The sequence below is a fragment of the Planococcus citri genome, chromosome 2 (assembly GCF_950023065.1).
Source record: "Planococcus citri chromosome 2, ihPlaCitr1.1, whole genome shotgun sequence".
NCBI classification, from domain to species: domain Eukaryota; kingdom Metazoa; phylum Arthropoda; class Insecta; order Hemiptera; family Pseudococcidae; genus Planococcus; species Planococcus citri.
In genome coordinates this window covers 45447354-45474771 of record NC_088678.1, presented here as the reverse complement: position 1 = coordinate 45474771, position 27418 = coordinate 45447354, and the positions used below count along the sequence as shown (strand labels likewise).

The following is a 27418-nucleotide window of genomic DNA, read 5'->3' as shown; positions in this document are numbered from 1 at the left end:
TTGGTTAAAATTTCTATTTTTCAAAAAAAAGTGAAGGAATTGAATTTCACATCATCAAATTATGTACATCAAATTTAATGATTTTTGTATGCATTGAATTTACATCAACTGGGTGCACTTGCACCATCTAGGTTTTTTGATTTTTTTTAATTCATTCATGGGATAAAATGTTAGCAATTCTTATGTTGAAAGGATTTTTATATCTCAAAAGTTACTTTTTTTTTTTTACCAAATTTCCAATACTTTTGCCCTCACTTCGGATCACGCAAGCCATTTTCTTTGCTTCTCTGAAGTGTTTTTGAACAAATCTGAAAAGTATAAAATCCAGGTTCATATCTCTCAACTTGCACCCAGCTGATGAGCATTCTAACGGCGCCCCTGAGTCTCGTGCATATGATGCTGAGTTGACAACAAAATAGCTAGCTCGAGGGAAAAACACACATCTTCGAAGGGAAAACCCTCACCAGTGTACCTACAGGTAGTCATTAAACAATAAAGATATCGGTTTAGGACATTAAAAACCTCATATTCTTTTTTTACATCCTTTCACCGTCATTATTCGCATCGATTTTTCCCTTTGACAAAATACTTACGAGTATATATAGGTACTAGGTAGAGGTACGAATAAAAAGTGTACATTATAAAAGTACTGGTATACCTAATATAAAACCACATGGAATCGGTCCAATAAACTTCTCACTGACCTTCACAAAATTAACCTGAATTATTTTTCATGGGCTCGTTTAAGCTCGTTTGTTCGATTGCGCATTTTCTTGTATGTCCGTTGAAACTTGAAAGGTCGTTTCAAGTCGTCTCTTCAGCATTTTTCTGGGGGTTTCATTTTTTAATGTTCGAGGATCATTAGAAAGCTCAAGGGAGGGCTGATGAATGAAAACAATTAATAAATTTGATTTTTATGCGAGTGTATGGCTATTTCAAAGTACATACTTATAAAAAAGTATGATGGTATGTTCTTATGATATTTTTAAATGTTTTTTCATTAATACCTATCAAATTAAAATGGTTTTTAATGAGTATAGATATTTGTAGATTTAACGATTCAACTAAGATACTTCAGTGAGTTGGGCGCTTTTTGTTCGTTCTTATTTTTTGTAAACTCAAAACGTACCTACTTATCTGATAGATCTCACTGTTAACTAAAACACATGAAATGGATGCTTTGAAAATTTTATCTTTTTATCTTTTGTCACATGACTTATTTCATGCGCCGTCTATTTTTAGTTTAGACAAAATAAATGAAATCCAACTTATAATTTGAAATGCTTTACAAAAAATATCATGTTCATATATTTTTTCTTGGGCCAGTATTAGCTCCTCCCATCTTGAAAGTAGGCTAAAATCGATGATCTTTTAATGATGTTTTCAAAATTCTGCCCCATGGTGCTATTAGATTCAATTTATCATGTATATTTAAGGAATAATTCAATCTTAAAGAGCGATCAATCAACATAAAATTCTTCATAATTACCTTTTCAGGTTTTATAGTCGGCAATGAAACTTACATTTGAGTACTTTGGAATCCACGTTACCAATATTCGACACCTGCCTCGAAACACCCAATAAAAAAAACTTATTGGTAAATTATTCTTGAAAAAAATCCTCATTTGAATGGATCTGCGCAGCTCATCCCTGCTTATTTCAGAATCTAAGGTCATTGGAAGTAATTTTCTTTATTCGGCTGTTTTTTTTTTGAGCAAGATCAAATAAGAATTTTCGATAATAAGCAATCACTTTTTTGTATCATTTTTCAAGTACCTATCTAAACGTAAGTTTATTAAAAATAATAGAGGTAGGTACCTACCTACCTACTAATTTTTTTTCAACAATTTTCATGTTGCATTCATTTTTGTTTTATATTGATTTTTTTTCAAAATTCTCTCACAACGTCAATTTTTTTAACATTTCTTGCGAACGTTTCGGTGCAACAGCTCTCTTTACTGGTAAGATATTATTTTCAATTTCAGGAATTTCCATATTTTTAATTTCCAAGTTACATTCTATTTTCATTGCTGATTTTATTCTAAATTTTCATACAAAATGGAGACAGCTCTCAAACACCTAGACTAACTATATTTTTTAAATTAATTTTTTCTTGTTAAAGCATTTTGATAAAAGAACAAACGCCACTTTCAGACTTCAAGCTCAGCAGCGCTATCATTTGACGAAACGGGCAACCTCGAAGCTTGCATTTGAAAAAAGTATCGGTAGAATATGCTATGTATTGATAATATAGGTACCTGATTTTATTCTGTTTCAATGATAATTGCGTTAAAGTGCTATTACATCATTATACCATTACTTTAACCCATCTTTGTAATTTTCTGTAAAAATTCCATTAGGTACACGCGATTCCCATTTAATACTGGCAAGTTTTTTTCCAGTAGGTAGGTAGGTAGTGGTTTAATTTGAGAATTTAATTTTTACTTTTAATTGAACGTGAGTCGTCATAATTCCCTAAAATGAATGCAAATGAACTATATTATTTCTATAAGTAAAGTTTTGAAGGGATGATACAACATGTAGATATACTCGTACTCTCGTAGGTATACTTATTTAATTTCAATTTCAATGAATATATAATGCTGTATGAGTCCACATTTATATATAGTTTGACTTCGAAAGGTCATTTTATCTTTACTCGATAAATTTCAAAACGAAATTAAATTGGAAAATATTTTTCCATAGTAAGCATTTTAGTCAAGCAAACCTGCGAAAATTTCTCATTGCAACCGTCCGAAAATTAGGAATCCAATAAAAATGTAAGCACATAAAAACAACTATAATATCATGTTCCTTTATTAACTCAAATCTCCTCAGGTTTATTATACAAATTACACCGCGTGGTCTCTCGCAGTTTTGCAAATCGAGTCGTGTTAATAAAATCACATAACCATAACACATCAGGAGTTCTCCGAAATGAATAATACCACATAACAGAATTATATTGCGTTAAGTCAGCGATACATGTATTTTTACTATGGTAACTACTATAAATATAATTAAATTTATAATTAATATTAATCAACTTTGAAACATTATAAATCGAATTGTTTGACAAGTCGATCAAATACATATCAACTAAAAAAAAAAAAACTTCTAAAATTAGTCAAATCAAACATATGAGCAAAAGCTTACTAACGTTAAAAGTATACCTATATTATGATATCTGATTGCACTCGATCATTTTAAATTGATTCGAATTATAGTAGAATAATCACCACGTTATCACATTTTATGAGTATCTTCTGAAATGTAGTAGGTAAGTAAGTATAATGCAGCATGCAGGAGGTATTTTTTCTTTCGAGTGAAAACGTAAGAGATTTTCCAAGCACGAAGATATGTTTCGAAGGATCACTTTTGGAAGATATGTCATTACTTTTTAATTTTTTTGAAATTTGAAATGCATACGTAGGTAGTAGGTAGACAACTGTATCGTATTATGAAAAATGATTTTTGGTAAAAACACACAAAAAGATCAAACGAAATATTATTCGTACAAATTATAAGATATGATTTAGGTGAATTAAAATATGTATAAGTATTGCGATTTCACTCAAGAATTTTTCCAATTTGATTTATTTTTTGGAAAAATATCAAAAAATTTTATTTAAAAAATTTGGTCAAAATAAATAGGAGTCTTTCAAACCTTTAAAAGAACATGAAACGAAAAATAATCAAGTTTGAAAAAAATAATAAATGTGATATGATCGGTAATAATTCATCGATACAAATCAGACAATTTTTAAGCATTTGGAAAAAATCAACTAATGCACAAAAACACTTGCTAGGTAAGTTATCTGGAGCTAAATAATTTTTTAATTGATATCACACACGAAATCAAAGTGCAGACGAGCGACGATTTGTAAAACAGTGAAAAAAATTTAGGCTCAAAAATAAAATGGAAAACTACTCGAAATTATTTTTACAACATCGAAATAATGTACAGAAAAATATAAAAAATTTTTATACAAAATTATGCAATAACACAAGATATGTTTCGTTTCGAAAAATTAAGTAGATAAATACAATCGTAGTATTATTTTTTAGATTTTAGGTATAAAAGATAAATGCTTCGACGATAATGATACTGTATTTAGTCTTTAATTAAGCTTGATGATGATTTTAGATTTTTTTCCTTTTAATTTTTACACCTTAATCATCATTCATATGGATATTCGAGTTTCAATACAATAACACTTTCACAAATAGGATGGGTACCTATGTTTATAGACCATTCGATAAAGGTACAAACATTGATGATTAAAATAGGTTATAAAATGAACATACCTATATTTCAGCCGTACAACAAATACGAGGATTATTATTTGATCGTCATAGTTCCAAAAAATTTTCGAAAAAAAAAATAGATAGATCTTCGGGTAGAAATTCGAAAGGCGAAGATGACTTTTGAAATAAATATAATGCATCATTTTTTTTCGCTGTAGGTAGGTAGATAGATACTTAACTACTAATTTTTGCTCGTAAGTTATTTGATTGCTCGGAGGTATAGTTTCAAATTCAGATTCAGCGTTTAAAAATCACTGGATACCTTTTAAAATGTTTGTCAACCTTAAAATTTGAATTAACACGACGATGACAATGACGGACGTGTGTAGAAAAATCGAAATAACAAAATGGCATTTATCGCAATAAAAACGTGTTCGCCTGTGAAAAAGAATGGAAAACTTGGATTAAGTTGAAAATACAGAATAATTTTTTTAGATCGAAGAAGAAATATGTAATTTAGGCCTACAGGATTGATTTTTTTTTTTTAGTTAAACAATAGCAGTCTTTTCGCACAACGAGAACTAATCGAAAAAGCCTTCAACAGACGAATCACTGAACCTCCTAAATCTACTTTTTTTTAATGGTAATGTACTAGAATTATAAGGCACGTCTATGTCGTATTTACGATCATATCCATAATACGATTCGTTTTTCTTTTTAAGTATAGATTTTGGAACAATAACGTCATCTGAAGCGGTAGTTTTGGACGAGACATCTTTCAAAGTGGGCACAAAACTCACCGATCTCTCGAAAGAGCAACTTTTCGATTGAAGGGGTTGATGAAACGAGGAGGTGCTTTTTGGGGTCAATGATCTGTGTAAAGAGCTCCTCGAACTGAATCTACGTTCGAATGAGCTCGCGCTGAAAGGCTGATCTAAGGACGTTCTCGAACGATACCTTCGGTCAAAATTTCTCGAGCTGTATAGGCATTTATTCAAGTCTTCCTCGCGGCTGAATTTAACGCAGCTTTCTTTCATTTTCGTTAATTCTGAATGCAATTTTTTGTATTCGTCTAGAAAACGTTCCAGTTGAGCGGCGTGATAGTCGTATGTGGTCGATAGAACCGGCTCGATTATACTTTTAGGCTGAGAGTACGTGGAGTAATTGACATGAGGATTTTTACTTTTTTTATAAATATTATTGAGCAATGGCGTTTCTTTGGTTGAATTGCAGTTTGCAGAATACGTCCAGTATTTATCCTTATCTGGAGTTGTTGGAAGACTAGGATAGGCCCAATTGCTGTTATTCTTCGATCGACGTATCGAACTCGGTGTGGCTGATTTTTGGAAACCGGACTGTTGATAATCGTTTCTGGATATTCTGCGAAGAATAAAAAAAGAGAACGTATTATAATTAATCATAAGTAAAGTTGATAACCAAATACATAAAGAACACAATTATTACACCAACATGGAAAGTACCCCAACTAACGTACAAACTTTGAATGAACATAAATAAGTAGGTACATACATATATCGCACCAGAAAAAAATTCGAGTGTTTATACGTGTTTTTTCCCTCGATTTTTAGCAAATTTTTGAAAATTAAAATAGCTATAGGTACAGGCCGAAAGTGAGAAAAAAAATCAAAAATTCACCAAATTGACCTAGAAAGCTGAAATTTGGGATATACTTTATTTTCAGCCCACCAAATTGATTAGAACTGATTTTGAACCGTTTTGAGCTTTTCTGAAGCTTCCAGCAGTTTTTTGAAAAATGAAATTTCCACAAATGGAATTGAAAGGCCAAAATTCACCCATTTGCACCTTAATTTTAACACGCTGAGTCGACTGGAGGTGGTTTCGAGTTGTTTTGAAGCCTCCGGTGACTTTATGGAAATTCCAATTTTCCAAAAAAAACCGCCATAAAACCTGTCAAAATCAACTTTGATACGTATGCTCATGATTGGTGTTTGTTGGTGACCCACTTGATTGATTACACACCATTTTTACAAGATCAGTGCATAGGACAAATTTTATGTTTTTTTCCTCTATTTTTTAGAAAATTTAAATTTTTGTAATAACGCTGGAGACTCTAAAATGACTTGGAATCACCTCTAGTCGAACTCAGCATGTTGAAATTAAGGCGCAGTGCGAATTTTGACTTTCAACAATTTTATTTGGTGAGATTTTGTGGAAATTTCAAGTTTCTTCAATCTGCTGGAGGCTCCAGAACTACTCAAAACGGTTCGAAATCTTTTCCAATCAATTTGGTGGATCAAAAATAGGATACATATCAAATTTCAGATTTCTAGGTCAATTTGATAAGATTTTGATTTTTCTCCGTTTTTAGCCGAAATTTTATTTTTTTAAATCAGCCAAAAAACGAAAAAAACGTACTTATTTCAAATGTTCAGAATTTTTTGAGCCCATTGGGATGAAAAATTCGTTTGATTTGAAAAAAAGTAGCTTACGGAACCTGAAGACAAGACTTTCTAGAGAAACCCTCAAAAATCCTATTTCAAGGTTGATAGAAATTTTGCTTTTCAATCCCCGTTGTTAAATTAAAATTAAATCGATGGCACTGTCTGATTTACATTCTATATCGAAAGCATTTTTTCCGCCCGGTGCAATAAAAGTAGGTACATAATGCACATAGTTACTCTACGGTCAACTTTTCAAATAATTCTTCACCCTAACTCCTAAGAAAAAAAGTTCAACAGTTTTTGTTGTTTACACAACGTTCAATAAACTTTGAATCGACAACATGAACGCTAATTTAATTTACTCGGCCACGTAAACATTGAGAAAAATAAAAGTGTACAGGTTGGCGGTGCATGGCGTCGAAAACAAACCATTATAAAACAGAATTGATTCATGGCTGGTTGACATTTAAAATGCTATAGGATTAATTCGCCGAGAGAATTCGATTAAATTACGATAAAAAAGAAGAGAAAAAACTCGAAAAAGACATTTATCTCAAGTCTCATGAGACGTTGAAGAACTAAGCAAGTAACTTGGAAGAACGCGCATTATTAACTGTATACTTACCTACCTATATATAATTTTCGATTTTAAATTACCTCGAATACGACGTTTTACTTTAGTTTCTTTTTCTCTTTGTAAACTTACTTGTACATTAATTTTTTAACAACCGAAAGAATTGGAAAAGTTTGCGCTTTTTTATAAATTTTTAAACAATTACCTTCAGTTTGAGGTATGGTAGGTAGCTATATCTATGTGCGTTTGCAGATTTTATACATTATTCATCAACGCTCATTTGTTTCGTTGGCGAGTATCTAAGTTTTTGAGAAAATGCCGTCCTATGAAGTGTGATACCTACTTATAAGTTTGGATGATGGTATTTCAACAAACGCCATAATCACGCTTCGATATCTAATTCGAATAAATATATAGACCAATGACCAGTTACCACGAACGAGGGCGAACAAGCTGACCATCATACAAAGTACACATCGCGAAACGGCGTAAATCGAGAAAGATAAAGATAAACAAAAGATGATACATTAATGTTGAAAATGTTTCTGACGTTAACGTCATTTAACCAGCGTTTTGTAAAGATAAACTGTTGGTACAATAACTGCGAACTAAGAGGTGATATTCGATGGCTGGAAACTGTGAAAGTCATAACCGTTAACGCGAACTATGACGAAGAAAAACGCGTTAAAAGCGGTGCCATTTTCCTTTACGCTGCTAGTAGGTACATCGTTTACGAGTATAAATGCTCATTTTCGCCAGCTACACGGGGGTAGTCTATGAATTTAAAAAACCCCAGCCGCGCTATTCTTAAAATTCTCAAAACGAATCGACGAATAAATTTTCTATTAAAAAAAAATAATAAAAAAAGAGGGAAACAACGATGTACCGCAAACGCATTGTTTAAAATGCAGGCGGTTTTTTTTGTTTTCATTTTAAACCACGAATACAAGCGAGGGTATGATCTTTTTTGAATTGTACTTTTCATAGTATTCTGAAGTGGGTTTTGTTTATGACATTAAAATATTACTTTTTTCTCTGTTTCTCTTTCTTTCATTTTTAAATCGAAATGGTAAATAAAAAAATTACCTACATTCACGTAAAAAATACATAAATACCAAATGTACCGTGTATCTAGTTACCTTAGTGCCTTACCTACCTACGTACCTATGTAAAAAAAATCAAGTTTAGAACTTTCAATATTAGTTTAAAAAATCCAAATAGGTATGTGACTTTTTTCTTCCAAACTGGCGTAATGAGAAGAGAACGGTTTGAACAAAGTTATAAGTAATAGGACCTACGACACGATGGTGTAAAAATTTCACGAATAATAAAAACAAAACACTTGAAAATAGAATCAACGTTGCCTCTACCACCCTTGTGATTTAAACGAAAACACAAAAATCTGGCTACGCAACTCATTTAACACACATGTTCCATTCAATACACGCTATGCTACGATCCTACTTGCTATGAGAACGGAAAGTACAGGGTGTTTCATAAGTGAAGTACTAGATACTTCTACAGGATGGAATCTGACTCTGATTTTGTGCTTATAAAAATTGTTTCGAATTTTTTACTCCCATTTTCAAAAAATTGCGAGTAGAATTTAATTTTTTGAAGAATTTTTGGAAATTAAATTTGGTCTATTTCCTAGGTATAAAAATAATCAAAATTTGACCCATAATTGAGATACCTAGAAAGCTGCAATTTGGATTCCAACTCCATTTTTGACCTGCCGAATAAATTAGACTGGAAAAGTACGTATTACATGGTACGAAGAGAAAAAAATGGATGACGTTTACAGTTACAATAAAAAGTGGTGTAACATGACAGAGATATGTTGTGACTACAACGAAACAAAAAATACACAGAAAAATAATTAATACACGACAAACGAATGTTTCAACGACAAAAAAACTGGAATTTAACAGGGAACATTATCAATTCACGACAAAAGAATTCATCGAACGGGCTGCCAGTTTAACCTGGTTAGATTTGACCTGATCTAATCATATAGATAGGTAGTCAAATCATCTGCTTAGACCTGAATAGATCTGATCAGACCTTCGGTGACCCAGAACGGCCAGATCTGTTCATGAATTATCATTCATTCGCATATGACGGGTGTTAGTCACTTTCTGTCTAATTTTTTTCCTCTTTCGTTCGAGCTGCAATGTATTTGTCATTCTCAGGACTCAAAAATGAGGTTATGGGGTTGTCGTTTGAATCTTTCGTTAATATGCTACACTTTGTAGTGAGGCTTGCCTATCGAGCATTTTTTTTCTGTCGTTTGATTATATGTTTCCCAAAAAAAGTTGGAAATGTCGAAAAATATATCGTCATTTGATAGTTTGGGCTCTGAACTTTATTTTTTGATTTTAGTGATTTCGACGAATCAAAAATCTACGAAGATTATTGAAGGTTGATCTTGCGGTAAAACGGTGAAATTTAACTGACACTATTCCTGACCTTCCAAATTGTCTGGATGCGATTTCGATACACATATCTAGAAATTTTTGAGACACTTTCTAATACCTACGAGTAGCTGCAATCTCTTTAAATTGTTTCGATACTTCAAAATTTTAAATTTCATGTAAGAAAATTGGAGTCAAAATCTTTATTCAACCATTTTTATTTTTATTTTATGGTAAGCAGACAGTTCAAGTTGAAAAAAAATCAAGTACAACTTGAATACCGGCCATATGCATATTTGAAAAAAAAAACCATAAATGTACTCTTTGATAACTTCAGGAAAATATAAAGAAAATTATACGTTTCGATCCAGTGTAAACAGATATCCGGCCCCAAGTACCTACACACAATACGAACTCAGAATTTTAGAGGTAAACGAACGTTCATACAAAAAAATCGATCTTGCTACCTATTATTTCTAATTTTTTATATCACAACTGAGGGAGGCAGAGATGGGCTACAATCTACGCCAGCATGGAAAGCGTAGCGCACCAGCATTTATTACGTTCGTCCAATTGGCACCTGACATCAAAGTAATCTTCATCTAATGGCAAAAATGGCGACTGACAAAAAAATATGAAATTCGAAAAATACGTGTACCTAATCTTATGGGAAATTAACGATTTTTAAAAATTAATTAAAAATCGTGTAACTGCCACAAGGGATTAATTTTCATAAAAATAAAAACGTCAACCTTTCATTTTTTTTTTGAAAAAATTTATCTTTCTAAATGCGTTTTTTTTTACGAAAAAAAAGTACGAGTAGGTACCTATGTACCTACTTTTTGATCATTGTGGTGGAAAATTACAAATAAAGTAGACAAGTCCACTTAATGCAGTTCTTCGAAAGAAAAAAACCCAGCAAAAAAACACGTCGGTTTCTCGAATTCAAGCATTCATGAAACACCGTGTTACTCTCCACAAACGAGTCAACCACGTACGAGTAGGTATGTTCCGAAATATAAAGCAGTGAAAAAGAAATCGATAAGCTTAATAATCACCTTTCACTATTTGAATTCACAGACTCGGAACTACTTCCGTAATATTTACTCCTCAATAACGGAGATTGACTTTCCGATACTCGAGGATAAGTTGACATATTTTTTCGATTGTGATTGGACGATGAGAAATTTCTGCAAGAAAATAAAATAAAAATACAATATAGTAGAGAGATACGAGTACTTGTAGGTAGGTTGTAGGACAACCGGTGAGAGTGAATAATATAGCGCGTTAAAACTACCTACCTAGGCATTGTATTGTAACGAGTTTTCTTTTTTGTACTATTTTCCGGCTCGTTTTGGTAGTTCACCATACTATCATCAGTCATAAATGCCATAGCAGTTGTGTAAAGTTTTCCGCTGGGTAATTCTTTTTTATGAAGCACGTGGTGTTGTAAGGCTATTTCACCGATGTGACTTTCAAAAATGCTCGAGCCTGGACTGCCCCTTTATGGAGAAAAATTATTTCATGTTTTTATTAAAATACCTGTTGGTTAAAATTTTACTCGCTGCTTTAAACTACGCAATTATAATATTTTTAAAATAAAATATAAAATATACGCGAACGATAACGATAAAAATAAAAAAAATTTTCATGTCCTATTTTTAGTTACAAGTTGGAATTTTCAAGGGCTCGAGTTTTATCGCAGCCTTATAAACAGACAGAAAATGTCACCAGGAATTTTAATAAACTCATTTCGAGATTTAAAATGCTCAATTTGATCATTCAAATACATTGCTTTGTAATTGAAGAATATAAAAAAAAAAAAAAAAAGTCTAGAGCATTAACTTTTTATGTTGGTGGGGAAGAGGAGGGTAGGAGTTCAATATTCGAGTGAAGATTGTCGTATCTAGGCCATTTGCACTCCATTGCCACACATATTTCAAAAAACTTACATTGGGGATGAAACAATCGCCTTCTATAAACTTCTTTCCAATTGATATTCTTAGATGTTAATAAATTTGCATAACCAGTTCGCCGTAAATACGATGCAGGTTTTTTGAATCATTGAAAATTTCTGATACGATAGTACAGAAAATCAACGGAAATTGCTGGTACGGCCAGAGTAAATGTGTGTAGGTCGAAATTTCAAAACACCAACCCCTCCCCCTCCACCGCTTCGAAAATGAGACGATATTCGAGTAAATTCCCAATTATTTCCCCAAAATGCTGAACAATTTATTTTATTCTAAAAAAATTAAGTGGTCAAATTTAAAGTGTTTTAGGATTTTTTTTGGAAGCAGGGTGAGAAGCTGGGATTACTTTTTAAAACTTTTAAAACTTTTTCATAAAAGTTGTAGAAGAAAAAAATTGCGTTTTTGTCTCATTTCCTGACATCAATGTAGCAAAAAATAAGGGAAATTTCAAATATCAGAAATTAGGTACACAGAAATGCGAATAAATAAATGGGAATTTTCCATAATTTAGGTAATAATTTCGACTCAAATGAAAAATCATCAACGACGTATTTCGTTCCTTATCCGCTCCACACCATTGACAAACATTTTCTAACACTCCTTTCCAATCAAAATTACACGCCGAATGGGTTTCAAATCAATGCTCATAACTGTACGAAAATAGGTTTAGGTATCATTGCCAAAACATAATTTTATTCGAAACGAGCCAAAAAGCTCTGTATTTATGTATACGACTTACTTGGATTCTGCATTAGGCTTGTTTTTCAACTCTTTGAAATCTTTGGGGCGAGCTGGTTTCTGTCCATCTACTTCATTAACGGAATCTAGATCGTATTTATTTTGTTTTTGATTTTCTCCCTCGTTTAAAATTTTGTTAGCGTTATCAGCAGTTTTGGCATACGGTAGAATAGAAGATGACCTTTTTAAATTGGCTGAATTCCTTTTCATTTCAATTTTCTCCGATATGATGCGACGTTTACTTTCGATATCTGCTTGCGTGTCGTGTTTGCAGTACATTACTCGAATGAATAGTATCACAGAACAAAGAAAAATTATAATCACCTGTAAAATAAAATGATCGAAGTCAATTACTTGTAAACTTATAAATAACGTAAATAAAATGCTAGTTAAATGGACAGACAGACTGTGGGGGGAGAGGGAGGTAGGAGCAGGAAAAAAAGAGGAACACCACTAGAATTTTTACTTTTTTTTTTTACAAGAGACAACTTTACCAAAAAATTCCTAGTAATTTACTAAAAAAAATTACCAGTAATTACCCTAAAAAAATTACCAGTAATTTACCAAAAAAATTACCAGTAATTTACCAAAAAAATTACCAGTAATTTACCAAAAAAATTACCAGTAATTTACCAAAAAAATTACCAGTAATTTACCAAAAAATTACCAGTAATTTACCAAAAAAAATACCAGTAATTCACCAAAAAAACTACCAGTAGTTTACCAAAAAATATTACCAATTTACCAAAAAAAAAATGACTAGTAATTTATCAAAAACAAATTGCCAGTAATTTATCAAAAAAGTACCAGTAATTTACCAAAAAAAAATTACCAGTAAATATTTTCTTCCTGACTCTTTCCCCATTCTCATATTCCTTCCAAAAAAGTAAAATATAGCGAATAGCGATAAAGCAATTCAATGCTGTATGCAATTTTTGTTATTCACTTTGATACTTGAGTATATGAGAGTAAATTAAGGTGAAGCTTCAATTCAAAATGAACCTAGTCTTTTGCAAAAAAAGGCCAAAATTTACAGAGGAATTTTTTTTTTTACTTCATCCAATAAAACATAGGATATTTAAATTATGAGTATAGGTAATTACTTTGATACTCACTGCAGTTAATAAAATGCCGATCAAGACGACTCTTTCCGAAAGAATAGTGCCCATGGGTGATTTCTCAATAGTCAATACGATATCGGTGATCACTTTACCAGCTTTATTCTCCGCTATACAAACGTACTCTCCGGTATCTTGCATTTCCAAAGACAATATGGTTAAATTACTATAATTATTCGATACGGATTGAATTAAATATGATCTTTTATTTTTTACTGGATGGCCGAACGTGCCATTCAACAGAACTCGATTTCTCAACGTCCACTTGACATTCGGCGTAGGTGTGCCGCCGACTTTACACGCTAAGGTTACGTTATCGCCTTCGTAAGCGTTGATTATCTTGAACGGCGCGTGTACCGATGGCAAACACGCGAAATCGTCGTCTTGCAATTTTTCCCACGATTTATTAAAATTATGAGCCGGATATCGGCACACCGGCGACGCACTACTCGATAAGCTACGATCCAGCATCCAGTCTCGAAGAGGTCTCACATCGCAAGAACAATTCAAAGGGTTATCGTTCAGCTCGATACCGTGTAACGCTCGCAGCGTTGTGAACGTTTGAGGTTTCAAGTTCACCAGACGATTATTGCTCAATTTTAACCACTCCAGCGTCTGACCCAAGCCTTGGAAACCGTTCTCGTCGATGTACCCGATCCGACATTCGGCTACTTCTAATCGAATAAGTTCGTGAACGTGAACGAAGGCTTGTTTGCCAATTTTCAAGATCGGATTGCCATTTAGCTTCAGCTCACGTAAGCCAGGAATGGGAGCGAATGACTGAGACGGTACGACATTGAAAGCGTTATAACTCAAATCCAAATCGACTAAATTATTGAGGTTCCGAAACGCGTATCTTTCGATTACTTTGATATTGCAACGTACCAAATGCAATTTTTGCAAATTCAATAATCCGGCACGTTCGAAAACGTCGTCATCCAGTCTCACCAAAGAATTACCGACGAAATTAAACACCAATATGCCGCCATCCAAGTTCAACGGTATGGTAGTCAGATTTGTATTTACGCACATAACCGACTCCTTCCCATCTTTCCATTTACAATCGCAAGCACCCGGACAACTGGCTTCGCAGAAGCTCACAACCAAACACATGATGCAAATTATTCGAAGATGATGAATTATTAATAAAAAATTCCGGTTCACACTAAAATTGCGATGGTTTGGTAACCAAATTTTCATCTCGCAATCGCCACAATCCGTTTTAGTTCATTCATCTCAGCCATGATCGATAAACATCAGAACGGAGTAAAACCACCTACAAAACCATTCAAAGAAGTTAGCGTCGTCGTTATAGCAATCGCCACCATGAAAATAACCAATTATGTAAATTATATTTTAATGGTGTCTTCGGTATTAATAAACTACCTCATTTTATTATCCAACTATTATGCTATACATAAGCGTTTAATCTCTTTCGAATAATTAGTATGTCATCAGCATTTTAAATTTGAGGGGAGAAAAAAATACCTACCAATTAATATCAAAGCAAAACGGGGTGTTAATTTTATTCTCATGTGATATTTTTTTTTCATAGCTGCAATATGAATCAATGCTGTAGTTCTGTAGACTTTTAATCAAAATGGGTATCAAGAAATTCATATTTGTACATTCGGGTAGCATCAAAAGTCATCTAATAGATCAAAAAATTAGTCGAAAAACTCGAAATACTTATTGAACAATAGTATGATGATAAAATTTGAAATCATTGTACAAATGATATTCGATTTCTATCTAAGTGTAGGCAGCTCTTAAAAATATGTGTGTTACATAGAAAAAAAAATGGAAATTATAGAAAATGAATTCTTGCTTACATATTGCTTACAACGATGACGAACAGATCCAAGCATTTGAGCTAAAAATCATGATTTGAAATAGCAAAACTTTTGTTCATTCATATCTGCAAATAAAACAAAACATAAAATTATTTCATTAGTTTCAAAATGTTGATAGAAAAACACACATGGGAATTGGGTAGGTATTACTACATATAATATCTAAATATTACAAATTTCCAATTGTATACGTTCATTTCTCGATATTTCTTTTATTTTTTTCAGACCTATTATAACAAGGAAGGAAGCAGAGAAAACCTTACACAGACACCATTTACTCATTCTGTCGAAATTTTGAAGCGAAAGGAACATTTTCCATAACAAGCATTATTTATTTCCAAAATGCCAATAACTGAGAAAATGTACGCGCGAAGAAAGTATTTATGAAACTTGGATGGTGAATTTTGGCTTCATAAAAATTTTGTTGTTTTTCCATTTTGATATTTCGTACGCGTACGGGATTTACGAAAAAAGAAAATGAGAGAAAAAAAGGAAAGCCGGGCGCCTTCAAACGAGTACCAATGCTCCATTTTCCAATTTCGATTACTTGACATTTTCGTTTTGATTTAATGCCAGGCGAACTATATTTATTCGTTGTTTGTTTTACAATAGGTTCACATCAAGTAGTATGAGATGAGAGCAAACACACAGACAACGATATAATGTAATAAGTTAGATAGGTACCTACATCTTTCGAAATGTAATTTTCGATTACTCGTCGCTACACATTTTATGAAATAAAAGCATTATAAAATACTTTGGTAGGTACGTGAATTAAAATAAAAAATTATTCGTTCATCATGGTGATGTGACGTCATAGTTCTCTTTGAATGAACCTAGACTTAGCCAGTATTCTACGAGGTGAAAGAAAAAATCAATTTTGCATAAACCCATAAAAATTCGCCATCGAAATCCATTACGAGGAAGCTTAATATTTACCGACTGCGACGGATCAGAAAGTACGATTATGTGATACTTGGTGGCGATATTTACGATAGTAAAACGATGGAACTGGAAATTCTCTCTTATATCCCTCGTAATGAATGTAGCCTATAGTATTTATTTTGCCTAAAACTTATATTAAAAGTGCCCTATACGTTGTCCTTTTACGAATATAAGGGAATGTTTTCGAGCAAGCCTTTCATGTTTTGGGGGTATTTTTGAAATAGGTAAGGTACCTATCTAGATATATTTTTGCTTTGAAACTTGTACTCGTAATTTATCACGAAGAATATTAAAGCTGAAAAAAATAGGCTACCTAATCCTTGAATATGAAGTCTTTTGCTCGTTCTCGAAACTGTTCAATATAGATTCCAATCAGTTTTTTGGTAGGTATATGTACTACTAAAAATAGAGTGGTTCTGTATCTCAAAAGAGAAATTAATGCCCTTACCTGCATATAGATATATTTTTCCAAGATACCCAGAACATCAAGTAGACTACGATTGAAAATAAATTAAATTTGCAATATTTTTATTATTCCATTTCAACTAGGTACCTATTTCAATTCCTTACGTCAAAACGAACGCTATATCGTTACAATTATTTTACTAATTTCAATTGCAATTTCTCACTTTGACTCATTCGACAAACAACGCTCAAATTTCACTTGGTAAGTATTTATATTTAACTGACCGAAATTCTGCGTCAAGAAATCGACAATACCTGCGTAATTACCGCGAGTTGTTTTCATTTCATTAAAATACATTTTATTCGCGAGAATTATTACTTAGTTATAAAAGCAGTTCGTTCAGTAATTATTTTTATTAGTTGGATCAACGCATCGTAAAAGAACTAAAACTCGAAATATTTTCACAATGCGAACCTTATACAAAACGTCGGTAGGCTGTACACAAGATTTTTCATTAATACAAAAAAGTAACTACCTTCCTACGAATAATCCTCCGGGATTGCGCAGCATTGACATTCGTTTAATATGCTTTTTTTAATGAATCATAAAGTAGACCAATGCAACATTTCTAAGACAATTATTTTCATTTCAAAGACGCGAAATTTCAAGAAAAGAAAGCAAAATCTCCAGATTCCAATTCCATTGATACAATTCTATGAACTTGAGCAACAACAGAAAGCACTTAAACGTGTAAAGAAATGTACCAAAACTTTTCACTAGACTTAATATACCGCAAAAAAAGCTGCGTAGGTTTTATAAAAGAGTAAGAGAGATAGCGTGAGAGAGAGAGAGAAAGAGATGTAGAACGTACATCACGTTTATTCAAAAAAATAAGAAAAAAAGAAATGTTATTCGATCATAATTTATAACCCAAAGTACCACAAGCGTGTGGTGTCATTTCACTGAAATATTCCTCGAAGACCATTTAAGCAATAATGAAATATATGCTCATGCATAAAATATGTTCTTTCAAATACATATATCTAAGTTATATAAAAAAATGGCCACATTTAAATATTCAAATTTACAAAGCAAATAAGTGTACGCTCGCATTGAAAGTTTATAGTGCTGGGTAAAAGATAGAAGAGCAATGGAAGCAAATGAGCATTTCTTCGATCTCGTACCCCGCCATTTATTCTGCATGCGAACTGTAATCTGACTATAAAATGTGATTTACACTGTACCCATTTTAAAATATATTCGCAAAAAAACCAACCAAGTATCAGATTAACATTACCACTTTCGTACTAGTACTTACTAAACGCACGTAATATTTTTTCCAGCAGTCTCTTTTTTGTTATTTAATGCGAAATGTTACGGTTAAAATGAAATTGTAATTTACATATTTTTTCTGTTTGTTTTCCCAGAGTAATTACGACAATAACGGTATAAAAAATTAGTAAATGCAAGATGCGAATGACATGACGAGGTTTTGATAAGCGTCTCAAGCTGTTGAAGACATTTGGGTCGAAGTTGGCCAAAAATTATTTCACAGGTGAATTAAATACGCAGCTGAGGCAAATAATCCCAGTTGACCACACGCTAGCAAAAAGCTAGCAAATTTTACGCTAGCGCAAATGGTGCCGGAATTTGAGACACTTTTTTAAAAAAATGCTAGCAAATCAGTTGCGATTAGGTCGCATTAGCGTAGCAGAATTGCGCACAAATAGCTAGCGCGTAGCTGGCATAAAGCTAGCAAAAAGCTAGCATTTTGTTGGCACTTTGCTCTGCATTCTGCTACGTACATGCGACTAAATCGCGACTGATTTGCTAGCAATTTTTGCAAAAAGTGTCTCATATTCAGGCACCATTTACGCTAGCGCAAATTATGCTAGCAAGAAGCTAGCATTTTGCTGGCGTAGAAAAACTTTGATCAGTAAAGTAATTACTATTTGTTAATTTTTGAAAATTCTGAGTGTTTACCTTTAATAGGTGGTAGTTTTTCAGGAAATTCCAAAATTTAGGCGACTGGCCTAGTATGCTATCTCAGAGCTAGCATAACGCTAGCATCTTGGGATAGTGTAAGATGAGTGATGTCACTCTTCTTACTTTTCAACAAGATACCACCTTGAGCTTATATTCACATTGATGACATTCTTTATCTAAGAGTAGCAAAGTATACCATGAGAGAGATCGACGCTAGCAATTTGCTAGCATTATGCTAGCACTTGGGTTAAAAAATCTCTTTATTAAATAAAAAATAGTTTTTTTTTTTTTTTTTTTTTTATAGAAAAATTGCCAAAATTTAAAATTTTAAATTAAATATCAAACAAACTGAAAATAAAAAATTTCAAAAATATTTGAACAACATTTTTAATGAACAATAAAATTACTTTATAAAAAGTGAAGTTAAACAACTTGAATGATTTTTAAATAGGTAATGGAATATTCTTCAAAATTATTTTTCAAAGTTAAAGGTAGCCAAAATGAAAAAAAAGCTAGCGCTTAGGTTGAAAAATCTCTTTATTAAGTAATAATAAAAAATGAATGGGAGTAATTGCACCTCCCTGCCGATCCTCCGGGACAACTTTTTTCTTAAAGGGGACATCCTAAGGAACATTTTAAAGCAAACTTGCTCAAAAAAAAATTGGCCTTACTTACAAAATGGGGGCCATTTTGATTGACAGGTCAGCCGAAATCGCTGATTTTGCGTTTCAACATAGGACGTGTACGAAATTTTTCAAACCTTACAAACGTAGATCGAAAGATCATGCAAAAATTCATCACTTGTCACAATTTCAAGTGCTTAAGTACGTTTTTCGATTTTTGGTGAATTTTTGAAAATTCAATTTATTAGGCCAAGAATGAGGGAAAAAAATCAAAATTTTACCAAATTGACCAAGAAAGCTGAAATTTGGGATATACCCTATTTTTGACATGCCAAATCGATAGGAAACGGTTTCAACCTGTTTTGAGCAGTTCTGGAGCCTCCAGCAGATTTTTGAAACTCAAAATTCCCACAAAATTTCATCAAATTGAAGTTGTAAAGCTCAAATTTATTCTGAAAACTAATTTCAATACGCTACGAAGTACTGCAGGTGAATTTCAAGTCGTTTTGGAGCCTCCAGCGACTCTTTGAAAATTCCTGAAGCCTCCAGCAGATTTTTGAAACTTTAAATTTTCACAACATTTCATCAAACTGAGATGGAGAGTCGAAATTCATTCTGCAAACTAATTTTAATACGCTACGAAGTCAACTGCTTGTGGATTTCAAGTCGTTTTGGAGCCTCCAGCGACTTTTTGAACGTTATATGGCGTTTTTTGGAAAATTGGAATTTCCTAAAGGTAGCTGGAAGCTTCAAAACCATTTGAAATCTGCAAAGTAAATTTCAGCTTGCCAACTCCATTTGATAAATTAATGTTGTGGGAATTTCAAGTTTCAAAAACCTACTGGAGGCTCTAAAGTGACTTGAACCCACCTGAAGTCGTCTTCAGGGGTGTTAAAATTGGAGTGTAGAGTAAATTACAGCTTTCCATGTCCATTTGATGAAATTTTGTTGTCCCCTTTAAGAAAAAAGTTTCCCCGGAAGATTGGCGAAAGGGGGGGTGCAATTGCTCCTATTGTCATATGCCGGACTATTTTTAATGATTTTTGTATGCGCGCGAGGGATGGAAGATACTTGCTCGCATTTTGCTACAATAAAACGCAGAAAAAGGTTTATTGGTGAGAAATGCGTAAGATCTGGTAGCACTTTCCTATCATTTGACTATGAAAAAAACGCCAAGTCACCAGATGCAGAAACTAGAGATATGCTTACATTTTTCTGTAGCCAGATGGCTAAGTAAATGCTAGCTCAGAGATGCAAGAATATTACCTGAAGTTTCCTATCATAAAACTGTGAGCAAGTACTTATTAGTCAGTGATACGCTGGCATTAAGCGAGCAGGTATAGGGTGAGGCAAAAGCTAGCTGAGATATGCGAGAATATTGCTTGAACTTTCTTAGCATAGAATTGCAAGCAAGTATCCGTCAGTGATATGCTAGCATCAGGCGAGCATGTATGAAGTGAAGTAAAAGCTAGCTGAGATATTCGAGAATATTGCTTGAACTGTCCTAGCATAGAATTGCGAGCAAGTATCCACCAGTAATACGCTAGCATAAGGCGAGCATGTTAAAGTGAAGTAAAAGCTAGCTGAGAGTCGCTGGAAAACAGCTCGAAAATTGCTAAAATTGAATTTGCTAGCGAAAAACTGCAAGAAAATCGCTTACTTTTAGCGAGACAATTATTGCTGGCTACAAAAAGCGAGTAAATTGCTAGCAACTTATCAAAACGCGAACAAAACGCTAGCTTTTTGCTAGCATGTGGTCAACTGGGATTAGTGACATGCTCGGTAATACAGGTGTTGGTAATTTTTTTAAAAAGCTACAAAACGGTTTCATGAAACAAAAAAACACGATACAGGGTGATACAGCGATCTTAAAATTTTTAAACATTTTGGAGAAACTCCGTTTTTAGTCCTCCCGCAATGTTCGTTTTTTTTTTTCAATTTTTGAAAAGTACATAATTCAGAAAAGTTCAAATTTATTCAGTTGTTTTATTTTGACCTCTTTCTGACGTATTTCATGAAAAAGTTGATAAAAATTACACTCATAGCAAAAAAATTAAAACTCGTTTATTTTTTCAATTCACTCAGAATTTTGATTTTTTTGTAATGAGTTCATTTCATCGAGTGAAAGGGTTTTTTCAACTTTTTCAACGGGTACGTAAAAAAAGGGGTCCAATAGGTCAATTTCACCAATCAAAACTTTTTTTCATGTTTAAAATTAAAAAATCGTATTTTTTCGCAAACTTTCAATTTTTTAAAATCGACTTTACGAAATAATGCCAGCCCAATTTTTTAATATGTTGTTCAGCATAAAAAGTTGTCCATAATGTACTTTTTTCAGAATTTTTGAGAGTCAGAACGATACGAAAACTACGTTTTGAAACTTTTCGAGCAAATTTTTCGTACGAAAAAAAGTGGCAATACTGATTTTTATGATATTTTCAAAAAGCCTTTCAAAACCTCTAACTATTGGAAAAAGTTCCATTTTGGTAAGTATCGCAGTTATCGAGTAATCCACTGCTGAAATGGATGCTATTTCAAGTTCATTGAAAACTTTGACACCCCCTAGCAGCTTTTAAAAAAGGGCTAGATGGCTGCGATTTGCGCCATTGGTAATCCCTTCGAAAAGACTTTCCACAGGAAAAATTTCAAAAAAAACCGCCGATTCCCCCCTTAACACTTCTTGGTCGAATTGACGTGGAATGACCCTCTAGTCAAAATTTCTTATTGCTACTCTTCAGAAATACGTTAACTATTGGCTGAAAACCATTTAAAAATAATATGTTTATCAATTTTGAAACCGTAACTTGCAACTACACCAGTATTTAAAGGCAAAAAATCGTCAAAGGAAGGGATGAAGGAGTAGTAAAAAACCAACTACAAAATTTCAACTTGAAGACTCTTTTCTAAACATAAGGAAAAGAAGAACGAACGACTCGCTTTCATTTTCTGTTCGTTTTGAGGTGAGTGGGAGGTCAAATTTTTCATTCCTGGCGCAGAACCCGCTCGCATTTCTAGTCAGAATTTCTCATCACATAGGTACCTTTAGTCATTCGAAGACAATGACTACATATCCATTTCCAATTGCTAAACGATTTACTTAAGTATGTACATATCTCTCTAGTCGTAGTTATTTAAAAAAAAGTATAGGTATAGGTACTAGGTATCGTCATTTTGTTCAAAGGTCATGCGTGCAAAAAAATACGAGTAAAAAATGTGTCAATTTTTGTATGATTTATTTGAATTTTTCAACACACCCCCCCCCCTCCTCTCTCTGTACCGTCACACTTTCCAAAAAAGTTTTTTCTTTGATATTTTGTCGTTTTGTGATACCTATAGTGTATTTTTGATGTACATTTTTCAACACAATCGTATTAATTTTTTTTTCAATGTTTTAACTTTTAACATTTAAACCATTTGTATTTACTTCAATGGTCATATCAATATTCATTACTTCGGCTTATGTACTTATCAACAAATATTTTTCAACCACCGATCTAAAAAACCATACCTACTTAGATACGTTCTCGTATACTGGTAAGAGCACAATGAAAAAATGGGGAAAAAAACAAAAAAAAAACAGTACCTAACAGCAACATTTTTGTGAAATCCGTCAAAGCATTTTCTAAACGTGTATTTTAGGTAGGTACCTACGTTTTTAAAAAAAAATACGAGTAAGTATAACTTCAGAAGAGAAAAGCAGAAAAAAAAAACACTGAAAAGCCTAGTAGCCTATACAGTTTCTTTTATGTTCGCGATGACAAGACATTACGCAGCTTTGCAACATTTTTAAATCGTTTGCTCTCTTTTTTTTATTAATATTCAACTCAACTTTTTTCTCGCAAAAAAGTTTTTAAATCGATGCGAAAAATTTTCTATTATCTTGATTAACTTTTTGCCAGAGGTGTAGGTAGGTATCAAGCTGCAGATAGCAAGACTCGAGTATTTCGAGCGTGCACGTATATGAGTTAAATCTCATTATACGCACCCTGTATATTATGACAGTTTGAAAATTTTACTTTCGAATTAATGCTTTTCTTTTTCTCACATGATAGAGAAAATTCATCTCACTAGACGTGGTTTTGGAAACTCTAGTCTGCACTTGAAACGGTGAATCTCGGTGCATTCGTACACTCGAGCCGTACTAATTTGTTTGCCGAATGAGATGTGCTCACGTCTACGAGTATACTTGGTTCGTGTCAACATCTTGAAAAAAAAAATGAAAAAATTCACGCAAGTCTACCTTTTCGAGAGATATCGCATAAAATACTATAACAGTTCCACTCGTTTTTCATTTTTCCCCCTTTTTTTTGAGTAGGTATGTAAGTATAAGTTTGACTTGTGTGGTTTGGAAAAAAAAATATATGCGACGAACAAAAAGTTGGAAAAAAAGCAAGAGTGATTTTCAAAAGAATAATGAACTCTGTAAACAAAATACACTAGTTTTAAGCGTACTAATATACAATAGTAGCTCCATTTATGGCTTTTCTTTGCGATAAAAAAGAACGAGGTCAACGGTAAATTGCGAATAACGAGTTTGTCTTTTAAAGACATCAAGCATGATAAATAATAAAAACTTTATAGAATTCAATTTTCTGCTTTTTCATTTTTCAGCGCGCGATCGTCAATTGTAACGGTGTTAGATTTGACTTCTTTTCCCTTCAATTTCTTTAAATATTCTGTTTAGTCGAGAGCGTCGTCGTCGTCGTCGTCGGGCGACGACGACAAAGCGTCATCGAAGGTATATACGCGAGGATGTGTAAAAATAAACGTACAGTAAATTTCGCGCTCGTGTAGTCCCCGAGGTGAGAATGCGCTCTTCGATATGTCAGATTACCAGAATGCACGAGGGAGTGTAGTTTTTTTTTCATGGAAAATTTTTTTCACGCAGAATGAATGATTGTATAGAGTATTTTTTGAATTTTTCTCTACTACAAAGCGAATACCTAGTATACAAATGAAATGAAACTAAAAATACCAAAATGGCGAAGCAAGAAAAAGGTAGGTACCATATAAAAATGAGACTTATGAAAAGAGGAAATGTTACTTTATAGAGTAGCAGGTGTGGGATTACTGGAAAATCTTATAAAGATGTCGTTTACACAAAAAGAGGCAGTAAAGATGAAAGATAAGACAACAAAATTCCGCAACAAAACCATAAATAATGTTCACGCACAAAACCAAACAATCGTTGAGAACTAAAAACGATCACAAATCTGAACAAACGAAACAACTGCTTAGCCGCGTTACTTGGCAGCGTACGTTTCTTCACCACGACGACGTATACGAGTACTTTATTCGATTTTTATGTCTCTTAAACAAAACAAACTCGACTAAAATCGTAAAAAGTGGTGTTGATTTAATATAAGAATATTAATACGAATAAATAAAAAGTAAGTAACCCCGTTTGTCGACTCGAAATCTGCTGTTTTCTGATAAAACATCGATATAATCCTATCTTTGCGAATCGTTTTTCTAAAAGGATAGTACCATAAAAATAAAACGTTTTATCGACACGTAACAAGCTTTCACAAAACGTGTGAGCAACTCCTTAAGCTGGTATTCCATAATTTTTCCGTTTTACTTACAGAGTGTTGGAGCGTATGATAAAAGAAATATTAGAAATAGGTACGTATAAAGGCGTTTGAATTTTATATCACAGAAACGCTTATTTCTGATCACATTTCAATTATAGGTACAATCTCATAAATGGAGATTTTATTTTGACACGTGTATTTTTTGGAGCGAGGGGAGACGTAACTTTTCCAAACAAATGTCCTGAATGCAGAAATGTAATCTCCTATCTGGATCATAACTGTACCAATTCTCATCGTTTCTTGAGAATAACTTTCAACACGAGTGGAAAAAATTTGCTTTTTGGGCACGATTTTTGTCCAAAAAAATTCCCACAAGAATTCTAAGAATCTTCGTTTTAGGTCATGTTTCAAAAACCAACGATTTGAGAGAAGACATTTGACATTTGACTGTGAGAAAAAAATTATTTTTGCTGGAGATTTAGAAGATAACTAAAAACATGCATGTATCTTTGGCTCAAAGTTTCTTTTAAAAAATGCTTAAAATCTTGAAATGTGCGATTGGGGCTGCTAAACCAATGGAAACCTTCTTTGTAGGTAATACTGGTTCCAGTGCATGTGTGTCTAGAGAGAGTAGTGATGAGAAATTGTGACTAGAAAGAGTCAGCGGGTTCTGCGTCAGGAATAAAAAATTAGACTTGCAAACGATCAAGAAAAGAGCCCTTCGTCCTTATTTTCAATATGTTCGAGGGAAAAAAACTCAGTTTAAATGTTGTGGACATCTGTGTGGTGGGCATCCATCAAAAATGTACAGTCCCCTTTCCCATATTTTCCCCTGAAAGTGATATCTATCTTTTTACTCCATCGTTTTATTTTATAGGTTTAACGTTGAAGATGATGTCAACGTGAAGCAATCATTGATATCAAAATTTTGAGGGCATTTCACCTCCCTCTCATTCCAGTTGGTTTCAGGAGATTCCTGTTTGGAATGAATTTAAAAAAGATGGAATCATATTTTACAGGAGAAGAGAAACAAAAACATGATTTTCAAACACATAAAAAATTAATAAATAAAATTGAAAATTTTCTGAATTTTTTCTCAATGATCTTTAATTTTATCCAGTCTTTCTCTTTCTTAAAAAAAATAATAAAATAAGGTAAACACTGAAACTTTAAGTTTGTCTAAATTTTTTCATCATGGAAGTCAATAAGAAATGCCAACATGAGGAAATTCAAAATCTCTTTGAAAAGTAAACTCTTAAAGCAAGCAAATTTGGAATTTTAGCTCTCTTTTCATCCAAATTTATTTATTGATCAAGAAGCTCTTCTGAATTTCAGGGTTTTTATTTTTTATAAAACAATGTTGCACCTCTTGGAAACTCTCAGAATTTTCATGGGATATTTTAGGATAAATTACGTCAGCACTAATATTCTGTGAATAAAATGATAACTGCATTTTCAAAACTTCCTCACAAAATGGCTGCTTAAAAAATTAAAAATACAAGTCGCTAAAAAATTATGAAAAAAGTTTGAAAAAAATTCCATAGGTTCCCATCACTGCTAAAACACATCCCAGAAGAAAGAAATTCTTCATCTCAATTTGGTGAACAAAAAAAAAGTACTCATAAAATAACATTTTGGCCCCCACTCCAAAAATAATTGCGCAGAAAGTTCAAAATTTTTCTCATCCTAGTTGAAATTTTGAGACTATAGTTCTGTTAGTACCCATTCTTTTAAAAAATGCCCTACGCCCATTTAGAAAAAAAAATGCTTCAAATGTTGAATTGTGTAGTAAATTTTAAAAATCCTTCTCCATAGATTCAAACTCAAATTTTTCTTTAGTGACTTTTCTGAAAAAAATCGCGTTTCCCGAACTCATTAACATAAAAAGCTGAAATTATATTTAAAATGCACCTTTATTGAAACTCCCAAAAAAATTGTTGATCCAAGTTCGAGCCATCAGAATAACCGCATCGATTCGAAAAACAGAAACCTTTTTTATAATGATACGAGAATTATTTCCAATATTTTGCATGATAAATTCAACAAAATAATCTAAACCCTCGAACGATAAATAATCTCGGTGAAAGTTGGTCATTATTTTCAACTCTTGATAGTGGCGAAGTTTTTTGATCTACTTATCTGAGCACAAAATTATCAACTTTTCAAATACCTACCCGAGCAAAAAACAAGTTTTTCTAAAGTGAAAACTATGAAAATATGACGTACCTAACTCGAGTACGCAAAAAACCACCCGCTGGGAAAAGTTTTCTCGTAAATAAGATATTAACGTGTAATGAAAAAAAGACAGGTTGTCCGTTGTCATTTCGTTGAAATTTGATGAAAAAAGTGAGACCAGAAGGTAAATAACAATGCTTCAATTAATTTTACGTGGAAATTAAAATTTCATGTTTTATAAAACCAAAACGAACGAGCAAAAACGTAAATAGGTAAGTAGAAAAGGTACCGAACATCTAGAGACAGAGAGAGAGGTAGGCAAAGAGAAAGCACGTCATCGTCGAGAAAACAAAATCTTCCGTAGTTTGCGTTTCTTAAGAAGATGATCGTTAAAGGGCGAGTTTAGAA

At 32.9% G+C, this 27418-nt stretch overlaps 1 protein-coding gene across 1 annotated transcript in view; it reads right to left on the bottom strand.

Moving 5' to 3' along the window:
* Positions 1–2799: 2799 nt before the first annotated feature.
* The window catches only part of LOC135836067 (uncharacterized), an 89674-nt gene continuing 65055 nt past the window's right edge, over positions 2800–27418 (bottom strand). The window contains exons 3-8 of the mRNA XM_065350655.1: positions 15321–15406; positions 13486–14764; positions 12372–12694; positions 10961–11161; positions 10718–10849; positions 2800–5628 (exon numbers count right to left, since the gene is read on the bottom strand). Coding sequence (XP_065206727.1) covers positions 4830–5628; positions 10718–10849; positions 10961–11161; positions 12372–12694; positions 13486–14688 — 2658 coding nt within the window. The 5' untranslated portion in view covers positions 14689–14764; positions 15321–15406 and the 3' untranslated portion in view covers positions 2800–4829. The remainder of the gene's footprint in view (positions 5629–10717; positions 10850–10960; positions 11162–12371; positions 12695–13485; positions 14765–15320; positions 15407–27418) is intronic.